This window comes from Perognathus longimembris, chromosome 1, assembly GCF_023159225.1.
Source record: "Perognathus longimembris pacificus isolate PPM17 chromosome 1, ASM2315922v1, whole genome shotgun sequence".
In the NCBI taxonomy this organism is placed as follows: domain Eukaryota; kingdom Metazoa; phylum Chordata; class Mammalia; order Rodentia; family Heteromyidae; genus Perognathus; species Perognathus longimembris.
The window spans coordinates 116,555,933-116,583,494 of NC_063161.1; the positions used below are offsets into that span (position 1 = coordinate 116,555,933).

General features: G+C 33.9%; 1 protein-coding gene and 1 long non-coding RNA gene across 2 annotated transcripts in view; one reads left to right on the forward strand and one right to left on the reverse strand.

Moving 5' to 3' along the window:
• Positions 1-27,562, forward strand: part of Ccdc171 (coiled-coil domain containing 171) — a 256,019-nt gene that overhangs the window by 106,116 nt on the left and 122,341 nt on the right. Inside the window, exons 16-21 of the mRNA XM_048352641.1 lie at positions 985-1,173; positions 10,483-10,987; positions 11,809-11,925; positions 23,263-23,489; positions 24,505-24,687; positions 26,102-26,287. Coding sequence (XP_048208598.1) covers positions 985-1,173; positions 10,483-10,987; positions 11,809-11,925; positions 23,263-23,489; positions 24,505-24,687; positions 26,102-26,287 — 1,407 coding nt within the window. The remainder of the gene's footprint in view (positions 1-984; positions 1,174-10,482; positions 10,988-11,808; positions 11,926-23,262; positions 23,490-24,504; positions 24,688-26,101; positions 26,288-27,562) is intronic.
• LOC125356318 lies at positions 17,647-27,067 on the reverse strand. The gene is made up of 3 exons (XR_007211875.1): positions 26,738-27,067; positions 23,853-23,856; positions 17,647-17,658 (listed from the first exon to the last, which is right to left on the reverse strand). It is a non-coding gene; the product is annotated as an uncharacterized LOC125356318 (long non-coding RNA).

The following is a 27,562-nucleotide window of genomic DNA, read 5'->3' on the forward strand; positions in this document are numbered from 1 at the left end:
ATAAGAAGAAAAAAATTTGTCTTAAAAATATGTATAACAGTTTCTGTTGAAGGGTAAATAAATGAAGCAGGTGAATATGGTTGAAGTAATTTATATGCATGTGTAAAAGTAAAACAATGACATTATTTTAAGAAACGGGGGATGCGTAGGACTGATCTAGAATGAAATTGATAAGGGGACATTATGGGCCCCTATGGAAATATCATAATGAAACCCCTTTGTACAACCAATATAGTATTAATAAAACAAATGTACTACTAAAACTAATAAAACAACCCACTTTCAGGGCAAAGTTTTTATGATGCTGAGCATTTTTCATTGATCTTATTGGCAAATACTAGGATAGGAACTAAGGAGTAGGACTGAGAAATGAAGGAACACATTGTGAGAAGTACAGATGTTGTTTGTGAGGGTCAAAGTGTGCATAGTAGCTTTAAAATTACTGATAGTTAAAATGAGTATGTTTTAACCTTCTGATATGATATTATGTTTTATATAGTCTCTCAGAATTGTAAAATGTCACATTTTGGAAGATAAGAATTTTTCTTTTGTTTTTAAATAAAAACAGTGGCTGGAATATTCTGCTTAATAAAGCATATGTAAATATATAAAGTATTTGTACATTTGTAAATCTAATTTAAATATGTCTGTTACCATTAAGGTATCTGAATAGCTTGGACCTTGATTCCAGAGGTTAAGATTCTCTTTCTTAATTATCTTTGTAAAATTGATTGCAGAATGAACAGCTTTTTTAGAAAGAAACCAGTAAAATTTGTTGTTTAAATACATAAATGGAACTTTCTGCTAAAATATGATAATGCATTTTTACTAATTCTTATTTCCTAATTTATTTAAATTTTAATTTAAAAATTTATGTGACTTACAGGAATAAAATATAGTAGAGAATTTTGGGTGTTCTGGGAAGGAGGTGATACAAACAAGTGATATATCAGAAGCATATCTTCATTTCATTTCTCCTTATAGATAAGCCATCTAGAATATATCTGCAAAAATAAGTCTGACACAATGAGAGAGCTTCAACAAACCCAGGAAGATACCTTTAACAAAGTGGCTGAACAGATCAAAGCCCAAGAGAGCTGCTGGCATAAACAAAAGAAGGAACTGGAACTGCAGTATTCTGAACTTCTCTTGGAGGTTCAGAAGAGGGCACAGGTATGCTACTCTACAGAGCTTTAAAAAAATAGGTTACTCAGCATACCCATATCAGAGGCTTTATTTTAATTTTAATTTAAGATTAGTTTAAAATTTCTTGAGAACTTCATAAAACTTGTTTATACACATATGCACAAATCATGCAAACACTGTGTGTGTGTGTCTGTGTTTGTGTGTGTGTGGTGCCCACGTGCGCCTGTGCCCCACTAAGGATTTTTATTCCACTTAAGTTTGGAAGGTGAATTCTGGTTAAAACAGTCTGAGATATATTGTTCAATTAAATTCTAAAATTGTGTATCTTTTATTTATATTGTAAATAAAACTTTAAGTGGTATGGTAAAGTATTGTCAGTGTTAGTTTAGGTTTCTTTGCCCAGTTAACTCCATTTATGGAGATTCTCATCTAAAATTTGGCATTACAATTTGCCATATTTTGAATATGAAATGTCCTCCACAGGCTTAGGTATTGGGGGTGTATGTGGTTGCAGGCTGATGGCTTTGGGGAAATGATTGGATTCTGTGTGCTTTTCTGACTTACTCAGTGGATTAAACCCCTGATGGAATCATGACAGTATTATTCGAACATGCGGAAGTGGGACTTATTTGGAGGAGTAGGTCACTGGAGGTAGGCTTTAGAAAGATATTTTGTACCCTGCCTATCTTCTCTTGATGTGTTTCCTGTCTACCACGAGCTGTTTTGCTCTACCATGCTCTCACTCCTCTCAGGCCAAGAATGATGGGACTTAGGGACTATGGAATAAATGCTCTGAAACAAAACAAAAGTCAGTCCTTCTTCCTTTATGATGTTTTCTAAGGTATTTTGTCAGAGTAATATTCAAATTAATGAACATTCCTACTGATATTCTATGACAGTTCTTTTACAAAATAATCATGAGATGTATTATATCGTCTATGTTAGATTTAATTGAGAATTGAAGTTATCGGTAGTTAGCCATATTTTTCTCATACAAATTATTGTCATTGTTACTCACATTGTTAACTATCATCCCTACCTATCAGGAGCAATATAACATTTTAGTTTTGATAAAACCCAAATTTTCAATCTTGTCTAATACTGATTTCTTTTCTTTGGTGTAGTGTGAGTTCTTTGCCTAAACATGTGATCATTAAGATTTTAATTTAGTTATTTTTTGTTTTAGTCATTTTGTAGGTTAATTTTGTAAAAATTTAAACTATGGGTTGATGTCTTTTTGCATATAGATACTTAATTATTTTAGTATTATTTGTTAAAAAGGCTAATCTTTCTATATTGAATTGTCTTTATATTTTTGTAGCAAATCCGTTCTATTTCTGAATGCATTTGTTCTTTTTTCAGTACTCCACTGACTTAATTACTGTAGCCTTTTGTAAGTCTTTAAATAATGTGAACGTTCCATTTTTTCACAGCAATGATTAATTTTGGTTATATATTTTGTTACTTTTTTATAACATATTATAGGACAAACAAACTTTATTTTATAAAACTTTGTTATAATTAATTCTCCAGATTTGCCTTCCCTCAATGTTGCAATGCAAATACAAATCTGTTCACTTTATATTTCTTAATAGTTTTTAAAAAAATTGTCTTGATAAGGGCATGATGGAGAATATAGAGTTATTACATAGGATTGTGGGTTGTAGAGTATGTTTGGTGTCAGATGGTTTCTCTCTCTCTCTCTCTTTCTCTCTTTCCCCTCTCTCCTTCCTCCCTTCCCTTCCCTTCCTCTCTCTCTCTCCTTTCTTTCTTTATCTTTCTCTCTTTCTCTGTCTGTCTGTCTGTTTGTCTGTCTCTGTCTCTCTCTCTCTCTTTCTTTTTTCTTTTGTCCAGACTAGCACTCTACCATTTGAGCCACAAAAGCCACTTCTGGCTTTTTAGTGGCCAATTGGGGATAAGAGTCTTGGAATTTCTGTCTGGGCTGGCTTTGAACCATGATCCTCAGATGTCAGCCTTCTGAGTAACTAGGATTATAGCATGAGGATTATACTGATGTCTGGCTTTTGAATTGCTTTTATCTGAAAAATACAGAGTTATTGGTAAAACCTGTGAATTTATGTATGTGTATATGTATATATTGTATGTGTGTCCTCATGCTTGCTACACAAGTGCTCTACCACTAGAATCTTGCCCCTGCTCTGTATATACATGTTTTTAAAATAGTTTAAATGCTAATAAATATATAAAATGTACTGACCTGACAGTCTGATTTTGGTATTATAGCATATTTTAGCTTTAGGTATAGTATGGTGGCCATGTGATAGAGTAATTCTTGATATAAAATAATTGGAGACACGACATAAATGTATGTCAAGTGTTCATTTTCCTGAAGCATGTGGGTCAAGTACTATATTATATTCCATTTACTAACTTTGCTTTTGTCATCTTAATATTTATCTTTCTAATGAAAAAGATAGAATTTGTGGGCCAAGAATGTTGTTTCTAGATAAAAAGGTTTTTCACTGTTAAATAAGGGTAACCTTTTTGGGGGGGTAATATTTATTATGAACACTTTAGCTTATGAGTTTAGAATGGAGATAAAAGTGAAAGAAATTCAGGTTAATTATAAAAAAATTGCATTTCATTTCGCTTCTGTTTGGATTTTGAGAGTACATTTGGTAAAAATTCTGGGTTGTAAAAGCATTATCAGATGTTGAAAATTTTTTTCTTTATAAGTTAAATTCAAAAATATATTCAGAGAAAAAAAGTAGAGCTTATTGATACTGTGGAGATTAGAGTTCTTGGTTTTTTTTTGTTGTTGTTGTTGTTTGTTTGTTTTTTCTTTTGGCCAGTCTTGAGCCTTGGACTCAGGGCCTGAGCCCTGGCTTCTTTTTGCTCAAGGATAGCACTCTGCCACTTGAGCCACAGCATCACTTCTGGCCGTTTTCTATATATGTGATGCTGGGGAATTGAACCTAGTGCTTCATGTATATAAGGCAAGCACTCTTGCCACTAGGCCTCTTCCCGGCCTAGAGTTCTTTAAGAAATACATGCTGCCATGAAATGATTCTGAGAGTTTCTGGTTGTGGGCCTTGAACTTTGGGCCAGAGTACTGTCCCAGAGCTCCTTTTGCTCAAGGCTAGAGCTCTAGCTCTTTGAGCCACACTTCTACTTCTGGCTTTTTCGGTGACTAATTGAAGATAAGTGTCTCATGGACTTTCCTGCCTTAGCTGGCTTTGAACTGTGATCCTCAGATCTCAGGATCCTGTATAGCTAGAATTTTAGGCTTGAGAGTCTGGATTTGTACACCAAATTTTAGTGGCCTGAGTTGTGAGTGGGTATTTTTAAGGAAAATTTGGGAAAGTCTTCTATTTTCCACATAATTACTTTAGAAATAGACTTGGTTATTTTGTTTATTTGTTTTGTTTTTGTTGCCAGTCCTGGGGCATGGACTCAGGGCCTGAGCACTATCCCTGGCTTCTTTTTGCTCAAGGCTAGCACTCTACCTCTTGAGCCACAGTGCCACTTCCGGCTTTTTTCTATATATGTGGTGCTGAGGAATTGAACCCAGGGCTTCATGTATACGAGACGAGCACTTTACCAGTAGGCCATATTCCCAGCCCCTAGATTTGGTTATTAATAGTGCTATGTTATGATGGGGCTTGAGTGTGTATATATATTATGCATACACATGTATGTAGTGTGTATATGGGAACATACATGCACACATATATAAATATATACTTCCACCAGATAGAATAGCTAAGATCATATGATAATTATATGTATAAATTTGAGGAACTACAAAGTTATTCTTGAAGTATGACTGGATCAGTTTATATATTCATTAGCAATGAATAATTTACAGTTTCTCCACCAAATGTCCCTTAATTTTAAGCAGAGAAGTATATGCATGATAGGAGAAATTGGTGAATTTGTGTTTGCTACATTTTCATTATTGTCATTGCATAAAAGGTATTTTAAATGTAGTTGTATAATAAGACATTTTAAATGGAAGATGTTTGATGTTCAAGTATCATTGCATGCCATTTGCAATTTTTGCCATCAAGAACAAACATAAGTGATTAAGAATTTCATTTCCACTGGGTGCTGGTGGCTCACATCCTAGTTACTCAGGAGGCTGAGATCTGAGGATCACTGTTCGAAGCCAGCCAGGGCAGAAAAGTGCCTATGAGGCTCTCATCTGCATTAACCACTAAAAAACTGGAAGTGGAGCTGTGGCTCAAAGTGGTAGAGTGCTGGCCTTGAGCAAAAGAAATCAGGGACAGCACCCAAACCCTAAGTTCAAGCCCCATGACTGACAAAAAAAAAAAAAAAAAAAGAAAGAAAAGAAAAGAAGAAGGAATTTCATTTTCTAGGCAATTGTCTAGTTTCTTGCTCAAAGTCTCCAAGTTCATGGAGTTCTGAAAAAATTAGGCATCTCCAAAGTCTTGTATTTCAGGAAGTGCATGTTCCTATAAGGGAAGAAATCATCCTCATTTTGGATGAACTTTGAAATTATCAGTAAGAAAAGGAAAATTAGTGAAATTATATAGTGTTTTTGTTACAGTAGAGAATCTGTGTCAGAGACATATTTTCAGTTTTTAAAGATAGTTTCAGAGTAGAGTACAAGTTTTAGGTGGGAGTTCGATGATTTGATATGTGTGTGTATCCTGGTTCTGCGGCTGTACTTGGTGCTGTACTTGAGGTTTTTTGTTGTTGTTGTTTTTTCTCTTCAAAGCTAACACTGTACTTCAGCTCCACTTTTTGTCATTTTAATGGTAAATTGGATATAAGAGTCTCATAGACTTTCCTGTCCGGGTTCTCCTGAAACTGGAATAGAAATCCTCAGATCTCAGCCTCCTGAGTAGGATTGCAGCCATGAGTCACTGTCATATAGTTGAGGTTGTTATTTTTTGAGATTAAGTATAGTAAGGAACTGATTATTTTAATACTAGGAATGTATTATACAAGAGTGATGTTCTTTTATGTTTGTTTAGGTGGATAACACTGCATTTTTTTAAAGGCAAATTTACTTTATAATTTATTCTAACCCCATCATCAAACTAGCTTTCTTCTTAAAAAATAATTCACAGTAAATAATACATACCTTTGAAAGTTCCTGTAGAAAGTCAGAATTAATTTAAAACAGAATTTTGACATCTTGATAGGTTCTAAAATATATGTGAAAGTTCTCTTTATCTTATTATATTGTGTTTTTTTTTCTTTAAATTATAAGTGTTTTTGTTATATTAGGTATTTATTCAGTGTCCGTATTGGCTAAAAAGCTATGCTAAAGCACGAGGGACATTTTTAAAAGAAAGTTATTTATTCAGTATTCATTAAATACCTACCAGGTATAGAGTTCTATGATAGATTCTATAGTAAATATTTCTTCCTTTGTGAAAGGAACTAATAGTCTATTGTATTTCAGAGAAAGAGTATCTACATATACATGAACTCTGTAAGTAAAAAGTGTAGAAATTAAATACCTGAGTGTTTTTTTATGTTCAGAGAAAGTCAAGATCAGTGTGAATGAGAATGGTCGTAAAAATATTTCATTGAACAGACAGCTGAAATAGGCTCTGGAAACCATTCAAATTATATGAGGAGAGATGGAAGGGCAGGACCTAGGGACACTAGATAGAGAATATATTAAAATGTGGAAAGACATAGTAGAATTAATGTCTGGATGGAAATGAATGAACAGATAAATATCCTTTCCCTGTATCACTAAGGATAGTGAGAGAATGGATGTTGTGACTTGCAGAAAAAAAAAATTGATTCAGCAGAAACAAGATTATAATAGGAATAGGTGAACCCAAGTAGAAAACTTTGGACAAATTAGGCCTTTAAAACTCAATTTCATTATCTATAAAATTGAACCAGCTTTTCAGTGTAATTGGAAGTGGAGTGACTTTATAATGTATAGGAGTTTATGATTTCTCATGTATTAAAATGAACTGAGCCTTTTCTATTGTGGGCATTGTAAGTCTTCTTCAACAATCTGTTTGACTTGGACTAATAGTTTTGCATATTATTTTGAAATATTTAAACTATCACTGAGCAATATAATCCTTCTGCCTGTTTTTTTTTTTTTTCTCAAAGAGTTGTTCTTGATGAATAACTGAGACAAAGAAGAATCTACTCAGGGCACAACTAGAGGCTAGTCTATCTTTTGAGAGTTTTTCTAAATTTTCATTTTTTCCTTTAATTGAATAGTTAACATTGATTTTGGAGAGAGTATGGAATTAGCCTTTGAGATTCCTACTTGCTCCCTGAATCTACCCACAGTCCCTGTAATGCTATGAGTCTTGTTGGTCTTCATTGAGGTTTGTGATTCTATTAGCAACTTACTAAGTATAATAATGTTCTTGTATAATAATGCCTTCTTACAACATTCCTTAGTTTAGCACATAAAATTTTAAATCATTGGTTGCCTATGCTCTTATTAAACTTCCATCATACCTCTTTTACTTTAGGCATTCCGAATTATTTGTATTTTTTTTTGCCAGTCCTGGGGCTTGAACTCAGGGCCTGAGCACTGTCCCTGGCTCCTTTTTGCTCAAGGCAGCACTCTACCACTTGAGCCACAGCACCACTTCTGGCTTTTTCTAATATATGTGGTGCTGAGGAATCGAACGAACTCAGGGTTTCATGAATGTGAGGCGAGCACTTTACCAGTAGACCATCTTCCCAGCACTTTTATAGAAGATATTTTATAGAAGATATTTTCTTGTTTAGCTCTTTTCTAAATGTTTGTCTTTTTACTTCATTTAGCTTCAACTAGAGTGTCCCTTTTTTGCTTCTCATAACACTACTTGTCTTTCAAGTAGTCCACCTAGGTAATTTCATCTCAGATTTACTTGTTTGGTTGAAAAAGCTGCTCCTTCTGGGATAGTGGTTATACTAGTGGTATTTGTATGGTACTTTAAGACATAATTCCATCAGAATATTGCTGCCACAGTTTGGCCATCAGTGGACATGTGGTTTGGGGAAAGCATAGTTTCTTTATTTTGCCATTGCTTCATTTCTTACAAGTATGGTTGCCACAGAAAAACAGGGAAATCTTTAGAGAAGAGTTGAAATAAAGGTAATTAAAGTACAGTATGGAAACATGGAAAACTATATATAAAGTACAGTTTGCCCTTTGCCAAAGGGAAAGCATCCAAGAAATTGCTTCTTTTCTTTTATCTTTAAAACTATGCTTCTGAGTGCCTCCTTTCAACTCTGTAACTTTGGAAAACATCTATTATTATTATTACTTTTTATTTATTTTGCTCTACACTTAGTTTTACATGTTTCAAATCTTTTTGCTATGTCCTGTAAGCATTTTTCATGATAGCCCTTTGCACCTACATTTGTCTCATGGAATGCTTAAGTTTGTATAACTAACTCCAAGGTGCTCTCTGAGGTCCTTTTGTTAATGTAAATTTTAGAAATGACTTTGGTTTCTTCTAGTATTCAGTGGTAGCTTTTGAATCAGACATACCACATTGTTCTCCCAAAGAGCAACATTAAATTGTTGGCATACTAAAGTTCAAATCTGTATTATAAAGATTTTCTCATAAGCTAACACTTGACAGAGTATATTTCTCAGTTTCAGAATGACCCCATATTAAAATTGAACTCCTGTCTGCTTTTCAAAAAAGTTCCTGGTTATGTCATTGCAGCTCACTTCAAAAACAAAAAAACCCAACTGAAGCTGTTAAGTCACCTTAGTGGCCAAGGTAGATTAGATGATTAAAGGGTACCTACTATCTAGCTCTCTCATCAGCAGAATAGGCTATTTAAAAATTTCTATTACATACTCTGTTCCCAATTGCCCCTTTAATTGTCATATCCCTCCAAAAGCCTGTCAATATCATTTTGTTAAGTGCCCTTTGGTGCTCCTCTGTCAGTTCGGCATATCTCTATCATAATATCATATCATGTAATATACCATATAACATAACATACCATGTAATATACCAAGTAATTGGTTTACTTGGGTTTTTTTCCCCTAGCACATCCAATTTACTGAGTAATCAGTAAGGTTTACTAAATGATAGATGAATAATAAAGGAAACTGGAAATCAATTATTTAAAAATGTTTTCCTAGCTGGGCGCCTATAATCCTACCCTCGGGAAGTTGAGCTCTGAGGATCATGGTTCAAAGCCAGCCTGGGCAGGAAGGTTTGTGAAACTCTTATCTCCAATTAACTACCAGGAAACCAGAGGTGGCGCCCTGGCTCAAAGTGATAGAGTGCTAGCCTTGAGCAAAAGAGCTCAGGGGCAGCGCACAGGCCCTGAATTCAAGCCCCATGACTTGGAAAAAAAAAAGTATTCCCTACCTCAGCAATACCTTAGTGATTACACACAAGATTTTATACAGAGCTAGTTTATTTTTTGGTCATTAAAATATGTTTTACAGCCAAACTTTTTTTTGGGGGGGTTTCAGTTTCAGTTTTGAACTTTGAAAACTCTCAATAGGTAAAAAGGTAAAAAGGATTAGATAGCTGCTGACACCCAGGTCATAGTTAGTCTTTTCTCCTACCACTGGAGCTGTTTTGTATGCAGCCCCTGTCTTAGGAAAGTAAGAAGGAAGCTGAAATAAGAGGGCTTGTTCTATGTCAGTCCTTTTCAGCAGTAAATAAATGGTGGGCCGTCACATACTATTTCTATGTACTATTTCTGTGTCATTGATTTAACCCTTTGTTTATTTGCCAAAAGGTAATGTCTTTTTACATATAGGAAAGCTTCTTTTGGCAGGCAAAGTAATTTTTGCTAAAAGCAGGAAATGAAAGTTACCGAGGAACAGAAAAGGATAAATTATGCACAGAAAGCAAATTTTTATGTTCCAAGTATGTGTATTGATAAACACATGTACAGGAAATTCATGAAGTATTCTTAAATCTGTGTACTACATTTTATATGAACTGTCTTTGTAAGAGGATTTAAAAATCGTTGTTCACATTCTGACCTAAGGTGTTTGGTTCACTGTTGTTCTATGTACCATATGCCATATGTATGTATATATCTGTTCTTTGGATTTTTATAACATAAATCCTTTGAAGGGAGAAAATAGTTTGAGCAAACAATTTTTTTTTTTTTTTTTTTGCCAGTCCTGGGCTGAGTCCTTGGGAACTCAAGGCCTGCGCACTGTCCCTGGCTTCTTTTTGCTCAAGGTTAGCACACTACCACTTGAGCCACAGCGCCACTTCCTGCTTTTTCTATATATGTGGTGCTGGGGAATCAAACCCAGGGTTTTCATGTATACGAGGCAAGCACTCTACCACTAGGCCATATTCCCAGCCCCTTATTTTGTTTTTATAAAGAGAAATTTATGAAATGCTTCTTTGCTTCATATCAGATGTTATTTGACTTCTTTTACAGAAATTTCAAGAAATTGCAGAAAAGAATATGGAAAAATTGAATCGTATTGAGAAGTCACACGAACAGTTGGTGCTTGAAAATTCGCACTTCAAAAATACATTATCAAAGACTAAAAGAGAACAAACATCTTTGCTGGCAGCTTGTGCATTGATGGCTGGGGCATTATATCCTCTCTATAGTAGATCGTGTGCTTTATCTACACAGAGAGATTTTCTCCAGGAGCAGGTCAACACCTTTGAATTGTTCAAGTTGGAAATTAGAACTCTAGCCCAAGCATTGTCAACAGTAGAGGAAAAGAAACAAGATGAAGCCAAAATAAAGAAAAAGCCATTCAAAGGCCTGATACGCGTATTTCGGAAAGGTGTTATTGCAATTTTGGCAGCAAACAGACTCAAGATTTTGGGCCAGTCATGTGCCTCCCTTTTTACCTGGATGGAAAATTTCAAAGAAGGCATAGGCATGTTGGTGTGTTTAGGAGAACCTAAAGACAAGCATAAATTTCCAAGTAAGATAATTTGTGCTTTTTAAAACCTAAGTTACATGTAAGTGAAATACAGTGTTAATGCAATTATTATACAGAACCTTTAAAGAATCGTGTAGTATGTCAAATTATCTAATATAGTCTTGTTTGTATATAGGTACATGTGTATAAGTAAATGTTCATTTTTATACAAGTTAAACTTTGATTTTTCTGTTATAAATGGACTAAAATATGAAGAAACAATTATGTACAATTTCATTGTGGTCTAGCTTTATTGTATTTGAATTAATCTTTTTTTCTTCTAGTTTATAATGTGATTTTTTTAGTTAGACAATCCAAAACACAGTTATTTATCAGTACCATTTATATTTGTTTATCATAATAAAATAAAAGTTCAGCTGCTAAAGAGTTGTACCAACATGGAACAAATGCACAATTTCTAACTAACTCTAATGCTTGACTATTTTGAGGAAACAATAGACTCAGTTGTTTATTTTTTCTGCACTGGAAACCCAACTTAGGGTTCTATGTAAGCACATTAGGCAAGCATTCCACTATTGAGCAGAGTCTTAGATTGTTAGCTTTTATGAAATCAGACTATTAAATAAAATAATATAAACGAGGAGAAAGAAAATTTCTTCTTCTGTCATCTTTGGTGTCAATAACAGTTATGTATATACTTGATTAGTCAAGCCTAACACTTCTTATGGAATATTCTGTTAGGTAATATGTGACTGCAAAATTTGATTTGCTTCTAAAATTAGCTGAACCCTGATATCCATTTTAAACTTGTATTTCAGTAAACTTTTGTAGAATTTAATAATGGATATTTTATATTTTTGCAGAACATCAAAGGGAGCAGTTGCGTTGCTTACAAGCACTCAGTTGGCTCACCAGTTCTGACCTTCTTACTGCAGTAATCAGTTCTATGGCTGAGTTGCAAGAAGTCATTAGTAAAACAGGTATGATTTCTTCTTTTCTGTCCTTGTAAAATATACTTAAAAGCAAATGTCCAAACACTGTTTGTGGTACAATTTCTAATAAATTTTCTAGAAATACAATGCATTTCTTTTGTTCAGTTACAGAGATTGTTAAATCTACATTTAATGTTATAGTAAATTAATGCAAATTTTGATACCTAATTTTTTCCGGGGGGGGGGGGTGTTAAATAACAATTCCTGGCAAATGAATCTATCTCTTTTTTTTTTTTTTTTTTTTTGCCAGTCCCAGGGCTTGAACTCAGGGCCTAAGCACTGTAGTTGGCTTCTTTTTGCTCAAGGCTAGCACTCTACTTCTTGAGCCACAGTGCCACTTCTGGCTTTTTTCTATATATGTGGTGCTGAGGAATTGAACCCAGGGCTTCATGCATGACAGGCAAGGACTCTACCACTAAGCCATTTTCCCTGCCCAGGTGTAGCCCAGGCTGGTCTCAAACTCGTGATCTTCCTCCCGCATCCTCTTCATTGATTGCCAGCATGCACCACCACGGCCGGCTCATTTTTTTTCCTTTTTGTTCTGGTTTTCCTATGGAAAGCTCATCATTATATTAATAATAATTATTATTATAGTAATGCAGAAACTATTATTTTGTTTGGGAGCTTGAGTCATAATAGGTCCAGCAGAAGAGATTTCTGTCTTGTTTTGTGATATTTTTATTTTTTCTAATTTCTTTTAGATAGGATTAGTTTGAGTAGTCTGTTCTTTTCTACCAAGTATGAAATCAGCTAAAATCAATGATTTCCTAAGACCTAAAATTCAAGTTTACTTTTTCATGATTTGGATTGAATGAATGTGTGTGTGTATGTATGTATGTGAAAGTTTCAATGAAAATTAATTGCACAGTACAAGTGTTGACATACAGTTACTGATTAAGCTGTGTACTACTTATGATTACTAACACACACTAATAGTAAAAATAGTGTAATGTACGTAAGATTTATGATCTTAATAAAATGTTACAAGCATCAGTGAAATAAGGTGAGATATAATTTAATTCTTTAGACAGTTCTCTATAAGTAGAAAACATTCATTGTTCTTCAGGCATCTAAATTGTCTCTTTTTGTAGGGAATGTAGAACTCAAGGATTATTTTTAGGCATGGCCATTGGAGTTGGTAAATGTACACATTTAATGTATTAGCAAACCTTAACATACTTGGTTTGAAATATGAAATAAAAGTCATTTTAAGAGTTTTTTAAATTATAGGTTTTTTAAAGCAAAACATTGTGCTATATAATGTTTAGATGATAAAACAAAAATAATGATTTGGTTTGACCTCTAAAATATGTACACTACTTATATAGTGAAAATGAGAACTCATACACAAGGTTAAGTAGAATGCAATTAAGATTGGGATGAAGAATGTAATTTTACATGTAAGAATTCTTTTTGTTTTGTTTTGTTTTTTGCCAGTCCTGGGGCGTGAGCTCAGGGCCTGAGCACTGTCCCTGGCTTCTTTTTGCTCAAGGTTAGTACTCTGCCATTTGAGCCACAGCGCCACTTCTGGCTGTTTTCTATATATATGGTACTGAGGAATCGAACCCAGGGCTTCATGTATATGAGGCGAGCACTTTATCAGTAGGTCATATTCGCAGCCCTACATGTAAGAATTCTTTTTTATTTTTTTAAATTTTTATTGTCATACTGATGTACAGAGAGGTTACAGTTTCATACATTAGGCATTGGATACATTTCTTGTACTGTTTGTTACCTCCTCCCTCATTCTCCCCGCCATGTAAGAATTCTTAATAGATGCAACTCAATGTAGATTATGATTATAGGAATGAATTCAGGAAGGAACTAGTGATTTAGCAAGGTCCAGAGTGATGTGTTAGAGAACATAGTGTTCAGATGAAGGAAGTTGGCTGCAGTACAGATATAGAGGTGGGAATCAGTCTAGTATACAAAGGTGGGTAGACACTTAAAGAGGCCAGATGGACATCTATGCTTACCAAGCATGGTTTATAGATAATTATTAATAAAAGGTATTTTATTTGTTCTAATTAGAGGAAAAGCAGATTGTTGGCTTGGTCTCAGATTATGGAGGTTAGTCTAAGGAGGCACAAAGCCCTTCCTTTAGCGTAGTCTGTAAGTAGCCCTTTGGAACACTTTTAATTTAAAATCTTAACCAGTGTTTATTAAGACCATTACACATAGATAAGACCTATCAAGTAGAAAATGACCAAGAATGGTATTGTTAATGTGTTCATCTACCTACGGAAGGTCTGATTGTGCCTCTAATAGCTTGAGGAAATAACACGTTCAGGGAAACTCATTTTTAGGGAAGAGTTTAAATGTTTGTTGGCCAAGAAACAAAATTAAGGGAAGAATAAGTATTACTTAGTGGGAAAAATAATTGATATATCAAGATCATGAGTAGTATTGGAAAGAATATGGTCTAGATAGGTAGACAAATTATTATTTTTGGATCTGTAACAAAAATGAAAACTGGACTGCTTCATAAAAAGTAACTTGATTATTTGGCTTATAAAAGAATTTCTTCAAATATGATGAGGGATTTTATATTATAATCTTCAGATAATTTTTTTTTCTGGTACTGGGGATTAAACTCAGGGCCTCTCACTATCATTTGGCTTTTTCACTCTACCACTTAAGTCACACCACTACTTTAGCATTTTGGTGGTTAATTGGAGATTAGAGTCTCACAGACTTTCTTACCTGGTCTGGCTTCAAGCTGAGATCCTCAAATCTGAGCCTCCTGAGTATTAGAATTATAGGCATGAGCCGCTACTTGACAATCATTTTTAAGGTATAGTCTAGTAGTAGAAATTTCTACATAAAGAGTAGGAACATATTTTCAGACAAAGATAACCGAATGCTTATAAACAGATACTGATGAGTATAATATCTATAAAGCTATAAAAACTGTACATTTATGTTGAATTTATAATTTAAGTATACAAATAACCCAAATCAGTAGTATTGCTGTTATTATTTTTATCATAATTGTTACTATTTTGTTAGTACTGGACTTTGAACTTAAGGTCTTCTAACTTGCTAGGTAGGTGTTCTAACACGTAAGCCATGCCCTCAGCTTCTGGCAAACATTATTTTTTTAAGTATCTTTGCAGTGCTGGTTTAGTAATCATGTATTTCTTTAGCTTTTGTTTATCATAGAAAGTTTTTATTTCTCCATTGATTACGAAGGATAGCTTCATGGGGTACAGTAGTCTAGGTTGGTAATTGTTATCTTTTAAGGGCTTGAATTATGTCTTTACATACCTTTGTTGCATCACTGTTTGTATTGAGACATTTGTGGATGTTTTAATGGATTTGCCCTTGTCAGGTACTTGTGTCCTTTATTTTTCACCTTCTATATTCAGTTTTTTGTGTGTTTAGTGTTAGTGTAACTAGAATTTTTTTCTCTTTAGTCTTGCCTCCTTGTTGTCTGTAAGCCTCTATCACTCTGATAATCTTATCATTTGTGGTTGGGGAAGTTTTTTGCTATTATTTTATTGAATAGGGTCTTAGTGTCTTTGTTTTGTATTGTTTCTCCTTTGTGTGTAACTTTGATTTGTAGATTTAAATTTTTGATGGAGTCTGTGAAGTCATGAATTCCATTCATGTTTTCTAGTTTTGGTTGAGTTTTTATTTTTGGAGATTGGCTTTAATTTTGGATTTCCATTTGATTTTTTTCATTTCTACATATTTATTAATTTTCTGGTAATTTTTATTAATTTCCTCCTGGTAAGCATTTTGATAACAGAAATAGCCTTAGTTTTGAGCAAAGATTTGATTTTATATCTAATTCTGATAGTTACTAATGAAATTTGCTAAGTTATTTTACTTAATAGATTTCAGATTCTATAAATGAAGATAGTATCTTCTGTTTGAAAGTTTTTAGAATTTAAGGAAATAACACTTGTTGAATGTCTTGTACAACCCCTTGTGTATAGTGGTTCTAAAAATATAGTTATTCCCTTACCATAAGTTTCACCATGAAAATAGGTATAAATTAGTCAATATACAGTAGCATATATACTTTTCTGCATTTTAAGTAGTATTAATTATTATGGTTCTATAGTAAAATTGCTAAAATGTTCTAGGCAGCATTTTATGGGTAATTAGGACTAATATCTGACTATAAATTACTATGAATTCTGATACTACCTGTGCAACCCTGGATAAACTATTGAAATTCTCTTTACCTCAGTTTCTTTATATGTAAAAATGGATAGTAGTATTACCTATGTCATAGAGTCCTTTAGAAGACTGAATTAATTTATACTTAGGATAATCGTTTGACCTTCATTTGTTCATTTGTTTGTTCATTCCTTCTTTCATTCCAAAGGTATTACTAAAAATTTAAGTTACTTATAAGTCAGGACCACATATTAATAATGTCATTGTGAATTCTTTTAGGCCTCAATAAACTGTACTGATTCTATGCTAATTTAAAGTAATATCACTTAGTACATTAAATATGAATAATAAATATTGCTTATTGTATTTGCTCTAAGGGTTGAAAATTCAGTAAATAATTCTTTTAAAAATTAGATGCTTAGCCATGTACCAGTGGTTCATGCTTGTAATCCTAGCTACTCAGGAGGCTGAGATCTCAGCTAAACTTGGGCAGTAAAGCCCATGAGATGCTTATCTCCAATTAACCATCAAAAAAGTCAGAAGTGGAACTGTGACTTAAGTGGTAGAGTCTAGCTTTGAGCCAATAAAAACTCAGGGACAGTGATCAGGCCCTGAATTCAAGCCCCAGGACTGGCACCCCCCCAAAAAAAATTAGATGCCTATCTGTTTAGAGTAAATCTTGAATTATACTATTATCTGGGAGAGAAAATTTATTCCTAAACATGATGTATGTACAGAATTGATTAGGAATTTGGTTGTTTTTTTTTTTTCTTTTTTATTTATTTATTTTTTTTTTCTCAAATTTTTATTTTCAAACTGACGTACAGAGAGGTTACAGTATCATACGTTGGGCATTGGATACATGGTTTTTGAGGTTGGGCTCCATTGCTTACTACTTGTGTAACATTGCAAATTGTTTCTTTTTTCTTTTCCTTTTTTTTTTTTAAAGAGGTACTGGGGTTTAAACTTGGGGCCTTTTGCTTGCTGTGTAGGCACTTTGCCACAAAAGCCATGCCCTCAACTCCTTTTTTGCTTTAGTTATTCTTCAGGTAAGGGGTTGTGTTTTTGCTTAGGGTTGTCTAGGACAGCAATCCACTCTCATGTATTTGGGATTCAGATAAATGCCACTATGCCCACTTACTGGTTGCAATGTAGTCTTAAATTTGCCCTCTGGGCTGGCTTGGAGCTAAAGTCCTCCCAATTGTGGCTCCTGAGTATCTGAGATTACAAACGTGAGCCACCAAGGCCAGCAACATATTTCTTAATCCCTTCTTATTTTTATTATCCCTACATATAAAATTTTGATAACAAAAATTCCTAGCTAATATGATTATTTGGAAATTAATGCAACTTGCTTAGTCAAATATTTCATATATGTAAATGTACTATGAATATTCATTGTTTTATTTCTTTCTGTGCACTGATGTCTGAATGGATCTAGCACATTGCTTATCTTTTCATGAAAGCGAAAGCTCAATAATAGTAATTGGAAATCTTCTGCTGAGAAAGTGCTAAAGATGGTTACCCCCAATACTTTCTTAAACTTTGATAATGTATTTATAGTCAGTGGGCAGACTCCAGTTTTCTTGTTGCCTCTGAAAATACTGGACAGGTGGCAACCTTCTTGTTTTTCATTATGGTGTTTGCCCACTTGAGATAAATTACCTCTTCTGGGTATCCAAATGGTGTGCCTGCAAGAGATCATTTACCTCAAACAGGGGAGAGTGTTACTTTCACTGAAAGGCTAAGATATAAATCATTATGTGAGTAGACTAAAAGAAACCCTTTATATAAATGAACTTTTTGATATGACTAGTCCAAACTAAAAATTTAAAAGTAAATTTAAAGATAGATACAAATGCACTAATTTGCTTAGATGTATCTTTGAACTACACACACACACACACACACACACACACACGTAGATAGATGTAAGTAGAATCTTAGTGCATTTTGTTACCTGCTTCCTCTAAAGTTAAATCTCTGTTAATTTAGAAGATAGATGACTTCAATATACCCTTGCTAGTAGCCACTCAACTTTCTTTCTATTGCATACTTCCAGTTTATTTTCTAGAGGTCATAACCTACTCTTTCAGGCAAAACTCAGAAGCCTATATTATGTTCAATTTAAGAGTGATGTTTCGTATTTAGAAAGTTTAAAGCAGTACTAATAAGCAGTTATTTATACATATTTAAAAGATGTAAGACTTGAGTCAGGTGTGACAGTATATGTCTATAACCCACCTACTTGGGAGTTAAATCCAGAAAAATGTGAGGTCAGTTTGGGCTACATAGTGAATTCCAGAGCAGTGTAGGTTATATTGCCAGACACTGTCTTAAAAAAATAAATTCCTTGTTACTCACCAATGTGGGCTATATATAACCAGAGTCCTAGGCTAAAGACTCAACTCAGGGTTCCTCTAAGGCAAACAAAAACAATGATGAAGAGCCAGACAGTGGTTTGAATCAAAATGGCCATTTGGGGAAGATGGAGACTAAGCATTTCAGCCCACCTCTAGGGCACTAACAAAATAAGCTATAGGTTTAAATAAAGGGGTAATTGGGTCTGGAGTGGAAGGTATATATTATTATACAGCCCAGTCAGACTGTAGTCTTGTTGGTCATCATCTCATTCAGGTCCTACAAGGGAGTCCAGAAGGAGTCCTCATCACTGGAGAGAAAATGAATTTCTCATGAGATGATTGTTCCTGCTTTTGGCTGGGATATCTTTCATCATAGAGTGATCTGTATACAGCCTCAGCAGTTCCTGGACTCTATGGTGACCAGAGATTTACAACAATGACTAGGGTCTTTTGGGCGCATTTTCAGTCAAGAGGAATTAATGTGAACATTAGTTTATAACTAGAAATTTGGGATCTGTCAGAATCTATGAAATTTTCAGCATAGGGCATAACCAAGCCTATCACATTTTTTTTTTGACTATAGTGATGGATACTGAACTCTAAAATGTGAGAGGAGGAAATAAGAATATGAAACACAATGGAAGATTGTAAAAAGCTGATTGGAGTTAGGCTAATGTAATGCAGGTTCTAGTGTGGATCCATTAACTTTGTAAATGTGTTATTACTAATTTCTCTTTTGCAGATGAGGAAAATGAAGTACAATAACTAAGTAGTGTGCCAGGGTGCACACTGCTCAGATTTAAGGACATGACAGTCTGCTTCTAAAGTTGATTCTTTATATCTTCTCCCAAATATTGCTTCCATAGGGTGCAAAAATTCGCATCTCACCAAATGAGATCCAGATATATGTGTGTGTGTGTGTGTGTGTGTGTGTGTGTGTGTATTTCCACCTTTTTCCTAGCCTGTGGAGCTATCTGTGAGAATCGTTTTCAAGAGATTGGAAAGAAAGAGTGGTGTGATACCAGGAATATTTATTCTCTGGTTTCTGCTGGTTCTCCCTCCATGGACGTAGTTACCCTTAGGCTTATGTCCTATTTTTTATGTTATTGTCATCATTTTAGGTTTAGATCCTACCTAAGAATGAAATTGTACAATATTAGATTTTTTTGTTTTTCATATCTCCCTTGACATAATGATTTCTAATTCCGTACAATTGCCTGCAAAATAACTTTTCTTTTCTTTAAGATGTTTTTTCTTCCTTTTTTTTTTTTTTTTTGTTGATCATGAGGCTTGAACTCAGGGCCTGGGTGTTGTCCCAGAGCTTTTTTGCTCAAGGTTACCATTCTACCACTTCGAGCACAGCTGCTCTTTCAATTTACAGGTGGTTAATTAGAGATAAGAGTCTCATGGGATGACTTCAAACCACAATCCTTAGATCTCAGATCTCCTCCTGAGTAGCTGGGATTATGGGTGTGAGCCACCAGCATCTGGCAATAATTTTATTCTTTATGATTGAAAGATGTTCCATTTTGCATATACACACAATTTGTTTTTTCCATTCATTGGTTGTTGCTCACCTAAACTTGGTGGATTATTCTTTTTATTTTCTAGACAATTGGAGCCCTGTTCAGAAAAGTGCATATATCTACATGTTCAAGTGTTACCATGATTCACTATATTTTCAAGTGTTCTTACTATAGTAGTTTTAAGGTTTCAGATTCTTACGTTAGGTATTTGATCTAATTTGAAGTGAGTTTTGAGCAGGATGAGAAATCTAGTTTCAGGTTTTACATATGGATGGCCAGTATTCCCAACATCATTCATTGAAGAGAATATCTTTTCTCCAATGTGTTTTTTGCTCCTTTGTAAAAAATCAGATGGCGGTAGCTCTGTGGGCTTATTTATGAGTCTTTTATTCATTGGTCAATGTATTTGGATTTATGCCAGTACCATGCTATTTTTTGAAGCCAGTTACTACTATTGTGTTAGGGTCTATCTGTTCTTTTATGTCCAGTAGTGTTTGTTTTATACAACTGTGTACATTGATATTCAATGTGTATATTTACAATTGCTATCTCCTTTTGATGAATAGTTTCCCTTATTGATATTAAGTTACTTATTTGTGTTTTCTTACTGATTTGGACACATGGTCTACTTTGTCGTAATTGAGTAAAGCGATTCCTGCTTACTTTTGGGCTTCATTTAATAGGAGTACATTTTTCCATATTTTCTGTTTAAGTCTTTGTGCTTGTCTATCAGGCACTGGTTTGATAAATGGCAACTCCTTTGTACAACTACTTAAAGGTAATAATAAAAAGTTTAAAAAGCAATAAAATGCTTCATCCTAAAGCGGAAGGTATTTTATACTCTTACTATAATTTATTGAGAGATAGCATACAGGAACTTAGAGTGCATGTCTCTCCATACTTCTTACAAATTTGAAAAAAATATATCCTGGGGTTATATTATCATTTAAAAGGTGACTTTTAGAGTAGTCACTGCCTCTACAAACAAATTTTGTAATATAGTAAAAAAACTATTAATGAAAATTTAATTGTTTTTATTTTTAAAAAATTCTTTTTTGGCTGTTTTTTGGTTCTTTTTCTTTCCTTTTGTTATCTTGAGTAGTTATACAAAGGAATTCAAGAAGGCAATTTATGAGTACAATATATCTTCAGCAATGTCACCACTTTCAGTATTGAGTTTTACTCTTTTTTTTTTGCCAGTCCTGGGGCTTAGACTCAGGACCTGAGCACTGTCCCTGGCTTCTTTTTGCTCAAGGCTAGCACTCTGCCACTTGAGCCACAGCACCACTTCTGGCCGTTTTCTGTATATGTGGTGCTGGGGAATCGAACCCAGGGTTTCATGTATATGAGGCAAGCACTCTTCCACTAGGCCATATCCCCAGCCCACTGGGTTTTACTCTTAATTCCTCTTTATTTGTGAAATTTTTCCTGCTTTTATATTTCATAAATATTGTTTTTCTAAAGAAAGCCTTTATTTTGTTTATTAAAATATTTTTTACATATTATATAAATTAGTTTTAATGTCTCAGTATTGAGTCCATTTTTGAGTTCAGTATTGTAGCAGCTATGAAAATGAATTGAAATGTAATGAATCAAAAAAGACATAAAATACTATAAATGTGCATGTTGAAGATAAAAGCAATGAAAACACACAAAAGTTGCAAGAAACAGGTATATATATATAATACATTCAAATGATATTTTCAGTGTTACACATATAATGTTTTACTATAAATGCATTGAACAGGAAATTATATTGTAGCAATTAATTTTACTTCTACATTATATGTTGGTTGCTATATAATCAAGCTACTAAATTATTTTATTTATTTGAGGAATTTGATGTTAAAGAACTTGTACTAATTAAACATTCTATGTCTTTTGTTCATGTGATTCTCAGAGTATGTATAATTAATAGATACAGAATTAAACTTATTGTATATTCTGTATGTGTGTGTATGTGCCAGTCCTGGGGCTTGAAATTAAGGCCTGACACTTGTCCTTGAGCCTTTTTGCTAAAGGCTAGTGTTCTAGCTTGACAGAAGTCAAGCTAGATAAGAATCTGATGAACTTTCCTGCCTGGGCTTGGTTTGAATAGAGATCCTCAGATCTGAGCCTCCCTAGTAGCTAGAATTACAGGCCTGAGCCACTGGTTACAGGCTTGTATATTCTTACAATTCAAAGCATTAATAACTGATAGAAAAAATTTATATAGAAGTTATTATATAAACAATTTTGATTTCATGTATATTTCTAAAGCAATGTCGTTTTCAAATTTTGACTTCTACATAAATTGTAAAATTTATCTTTCCTTTTATATATTGAGGAGTAAAGAAAATTTGAAGAAAAAAATTAGGAATAAAGCTCAAAGTTTAGAATACACAGTCCTTCTAAGGCACTGTTTTATACAAGAGAAAACCAGTAGTTGATCACCTTCTCAGACAGTCTTGTTCTTTAGTGTTGTTCCATACATTACCTTAGAAAAACACACAAAAAGGATAGTTTTATTTTGTAAAACTGGCTGAAGTTTTTTTTTTTTTTGATCTATGGTGTAAAGCTGAGATAAAACAGCAGAAGCTCTTAAAATGTGAAATGCTGCACTACTAGAGTTAAATAGTTTCCATGCTTTTGTTTTACATGGATAATATCATAAGACAAGTAAAGACAGATTAAAACCTGTGTAGCAGAGGGAAAACTAAATTACATGACTTTTATAAAGTCATAAATAAACCTGTTAACTATTATCTGGAATACTAATTAGTAGGAAAAACACTTGACAATTTTATTTATCAATATTAAACACAAATATTAATTACAGAGCTGATGAATGTAGCAGTAAGCAGGCTATGTTGGATATGTTGGAACCTCAAGTCTATTACATGAGAGGAATGATTACCAAATCCTGTGGGAAAATAAATAATTGTAGTTGTTAAATTTTACTTGCTTTGGAATAAGACAAATTATGTTTTCTTGTCTGCGAATATAAATAGTATGGCATTAAGGTACTAGATTATAGTAATTGTAAATAAAATGGATATATATGTATATGACGTTTTAGAGCAAAGAGATATGAATGTTTAGTTTCATAATATTGCATGAGTTACCTAGTAAATTCATGCAAAATTTCTTTAGATATACTTTTGTAGCTTTTTTCTTCTTCTAATGGTGAAAATTAATGTGGAAGAGAATTTTTTAGTGACTATAGATGAATGGAAATTACATAGTAGAAAAATATTTTCATATTGTAATCAGAAGTATTGTCTAGTCAACATAGAAAATTCTTATTTTTGTGCTCTTCCTTTTTGAAGATCCAAATTCCAGAGTTTGTGGACATATACTTATAGGTGCAGCCAAGAATTCTTTTGCAAAACTCATGGATAAAATCAGTCTAGCAATGGAAAGTATTCCACTGTGCAGTAACAGGAGCATTACATATGTAGAAAAAGATTCCCTTGTTCAAAGGCTGGCCCGTGGACTTCACAAAGTAAACACCCTGGCCCTGAAGTATGGTTTGCGTGGCCATGTGCCCATTATGGTATGTACAAAATTTCATTTAATAATGATTTTAGGATTTGTAGATTTAACTTTGTATCAGATTTATTTAGAGTTTAAACTAGTTGTACATGAAGGTATTTAGATTTTCTTTGATTTCCTTCTTTCCTTCCTTCCTTCCCTTCTTCCCTCCCTTCCTAGTTTTTATTTGTTTTTTTTTGGTACCTGGGATTTGAACTCAGGTCTGTGTTAGGCAAGTGCCTTACTTGATGGGGCTTGAACTCAGGCCTTGAGCATTGTCTCTGAGCATCTTTTACTCAAGGCTAGCACTCTGCCACTTGAGCCACAACTCTACTTCTGGCTTTTTTTGTGTGTGATAAATTGGAGATAAAAACATCTCATGCACTTTCCTGCCTAGGCTGTCTTTGAACTATGACCCTTAAATCTCAGCTTCCTGAATAACTAGTATTACAGATATGAGTCACAGTGCTTGGATCTTCCTGTCTTTGTTAACTTAGTTCTCTTTTGGATAGGATCTTGTCCAGGACTGGCATCAGATTATAGCCCTCTTAGCTGGAATTATAGGTGCCTGCCACCATGCTCAGTTAATGAGATAATAGCTCATTAACTTTATTGTCAGGGTTAGCCTCCAATCATACTCCTCTAATCTCTGTCTCTTGTGTAGCTGAAATTGTAGGCAAAAACCACCATGCTTGGTCCTCATGTTAACTTCTATTATGATAAAAGCCATTTTGAATAAATATTGGCATTAGTTCTAAGTATGTTTCCTACAAGTGCATAGTGGCAGTACAAGACCTAAAATTGTCAGTTCTATTTTCTAGATATCATCTAGCTAGATGATATATTTTAGGTGTTAATTTCATATTTCATATATTGGTCACATTAAAAAATAAAGCTTTTGTCTGTATGTTTTAGTAATAGCTTGTGCTGTTTTTTGTGCAATCTAAGTTACATTTAATTTAGTTAAATGGTCATTGCTATTGATTTTTTAGTAAATCTGCTGTTACAGTTTGAAAATTTCTCTTGTTTAACAACAGAAAAGCACAGCATCATTACAAAAGCAAATATTTGGATTTACACAAAGACTGCATGCAGCAGAAGTGGAGCGCCGCTCACTGCGCCTGGAGGTTACAGAATTCAAACGAAATGTAAATGAAATGAAAAAGGAGCTGGACAAAGCTCAGGGTCTCCAAATACAGTTAAATGAATTTAAGCACTCTGTAAGTATATAGAACTTAGAAAATATGGTTGTGGTTATAGCTCTGTTGCTTAAATTTTTTTTTTATTATTTGATTTAAAAAATAATTCAAAGTCCCTTCAAATAGGATGGGTTCCTTCCTCCCTCTCTCCTCAAATTTCTAAAATGTTTTCAATTGAGGAGCCTGATGGTTAGGTAGAGGTATTTCTTTTGTGCTCTCCGTATATTGGAATTTTAGTATTAAATCGAGTTTCTTTTCCAAAGATATGTTCAATTTGTCTAATGAAAGTTAAGTACGTTATTAAAAAAACCCAGCAAATTTCTGAAAAAGGAAAAAATATTTGCCAAATAATACTGACCAAAACATGCAAATGGATAAACACAATAAAATGCACATTATTTACATATTCTGTTTGGAAATGGTATAGTTATTATCTTTTTCAAACCATTATTATACCATGTTAATGTATACGTATAGAAATTCATAGAGGTAAAAGATTACCCTGAAACTTGGTTCAAATGGTTTTTCAAACTTCAGAACAATTCACAGACATTCTTGTTTTATTTTTTAAAAATAAAATCCACTTTCTTTAAATGTGTCTCTGCCTCTTTTTGACTTAGTTCTCATCATATATATGTATATGTATGTATATATGCTCAATTTGAGATCTTGAGATGATCTGCCAAAATGAACATATATGTGTACATAAATATACATGTATATCAAGCAAAATGTATTAAGAGTTAGAATGTATCTACCTACATTTAGGTCTGGATACTAGTAGCTCTCCTGAAAATTACAAGACTTTATTTATGCTGTTCCCTAGAATATTATGAAAAATTCTAGATATTGTACACAGTTTGACTTTCTGGCCCATAAGCTAGCTTATTATTATTACTGTTATTATTATTATTATCAATGTGGTTGCCAGTATTAGTTTGAGCCCAGGGCTTTGTTTTTGCTCAGCTTGCTTGCTCAGCTAGTGCTGTACCATTTGAGCCCTGGATCCAATTTAAACCTAGGTATTGGGGGGAAAATGGAAGAAATAAAAGATACAAATATATCTGTTTACAAGACCCCAGAATTAGAGGACTGTTCTGAAGTAGAATAGAGCTTGAATGCTGAGAGGAGGCTTATAGAGTTAATCTTTTGAAACTAGAGTCTGGTTTTAATAGGAGAATGTGGGGAGGTAAAGCAGCTAGTAAAAAGGAGTAAAAAGAGGAGTGTTTATAAGATCTAAAAAATGTTGGGAAGGGAGACAACTTGCTGTGTGTCTTTTGATTATTTTCATTAAATACAATTATATTTGTTTATGTATTTTGTCTTAGAAATGTTTGCATTATATTCTTTGTTTAGCCATTTTAGTTCTGAAGATTAAATGATGTAGCAATGCAGTTAGCTTACAATTGATTTTTTTTTTCCCTTTTTCTTAAAGAAATTGATCACCCATGAAAAGTTTGAAAGTGCATGTGAAGAACTCAATAATGCATTGCTTCGGGAACAGCAGGCACAAATGCTGTTGAATGAACAGGCACAGCAACTACAGGAGTTGAATTATAGACTTGAGTTGCATTCCAGTGAGGAAGCTGACAAAAACCAAACTCTTGGAGAAGCTGTTAAGGTAGAAGAAAATTCTTTGCATATGCTTATTTCCTCTCTTTTTGTGGGTCTTATGGGAAACACTGAGTATCTCCTGAATAGAGAACAGATCCCAAGGTGAAAAATTTTATTCTGTGTTTCTGAAGATGGAACAAGACTTCATCCTCAATTACAAGGGTACATTGACATGTATTAAAAATGCAATAGTGGGCTTTATATGTTGGTTAGAAACAAAGAAATTTTCCAGTGATAACTTACTTAAAAAAGTCATCCTCCTTTCCGATTTAGTTCTTTTTCTGTTTTTGTTTTGTGCTCTTTTTTTGTTTTTTGTTTTTTTTGGTTTTTAAATAATTTAATGGGAATAACACGATAGTAGGATAACATCTCTATTTCTTACATAAAGACAAAATACAAAATAGAAGGTAAGGGAGCAATTTTCAAATTCTTTGACAAGTCTCCAGATTTCTTCAACCTGTTGCTCCTGCATTCTAGCAGCACCAAGTTCTTAGAGAGACATGTTGAGCTTTTCTTTCTGTTCTGATAGGTATTTCTGATAGAGACTTAGAAGTTCTTGGCATTCTCTATACTGTAGCTGAAGAGCTTCCCTTTCTTTGATGATCAGTTCATTCTGTTCTTCCAACTGCCTGATCTTTTCGAATGACTCCTGATCAGCTTTCAGTCGTTCTTCTGTCACTTCCTTTTCTTCACTTACTCTGGCCAGTTCTTTAATCAAGTTTGCGATGCGTCTTTTGTCTTCCAGACATAAATCCTTTAATGATGCACTCTTTGTTCCTTCCTTGCCGAAATTAATGAATATGCAGGAAGATTGGGCCCATGAGCTGGATTCTAAGTCCGGACTTCAATTCCGGTTGAGGAGGGAAAATATGTCGGACTCCAGAATGCCCCTGCGCCCGGGCGGGAGGGGCCCTGCCACGTCCGCCATCTTGAAAACTGTTTTGTGCTCTTTGGAAACTTCACTTATCTTTTAAATTCTGGAAGGGTTTTTATGTAGGTCTCTCCAGTTCTCATATGAGTGCGTGCTTTAAGATGAGGGAGGCTTGGTTAGGAAGAGTTGTTCTCTTTGCCATATATTTGTCAGTGGTATTTAGAAGGAAAAAGAAAATACTTATTGTTTAGAGAAGTTCATTAATGTAATTATGGCTATAGTACTGTTTTGGAAATGTTGGCTATAAAGTGTCATAGAATTCTTGCTTTTTATTTTATACTTGAGGATTTTTCACTAGTGAGGTTATATGCACTGGAATGGAACTGAATCCAAGAAATAAAAAAGCATAAT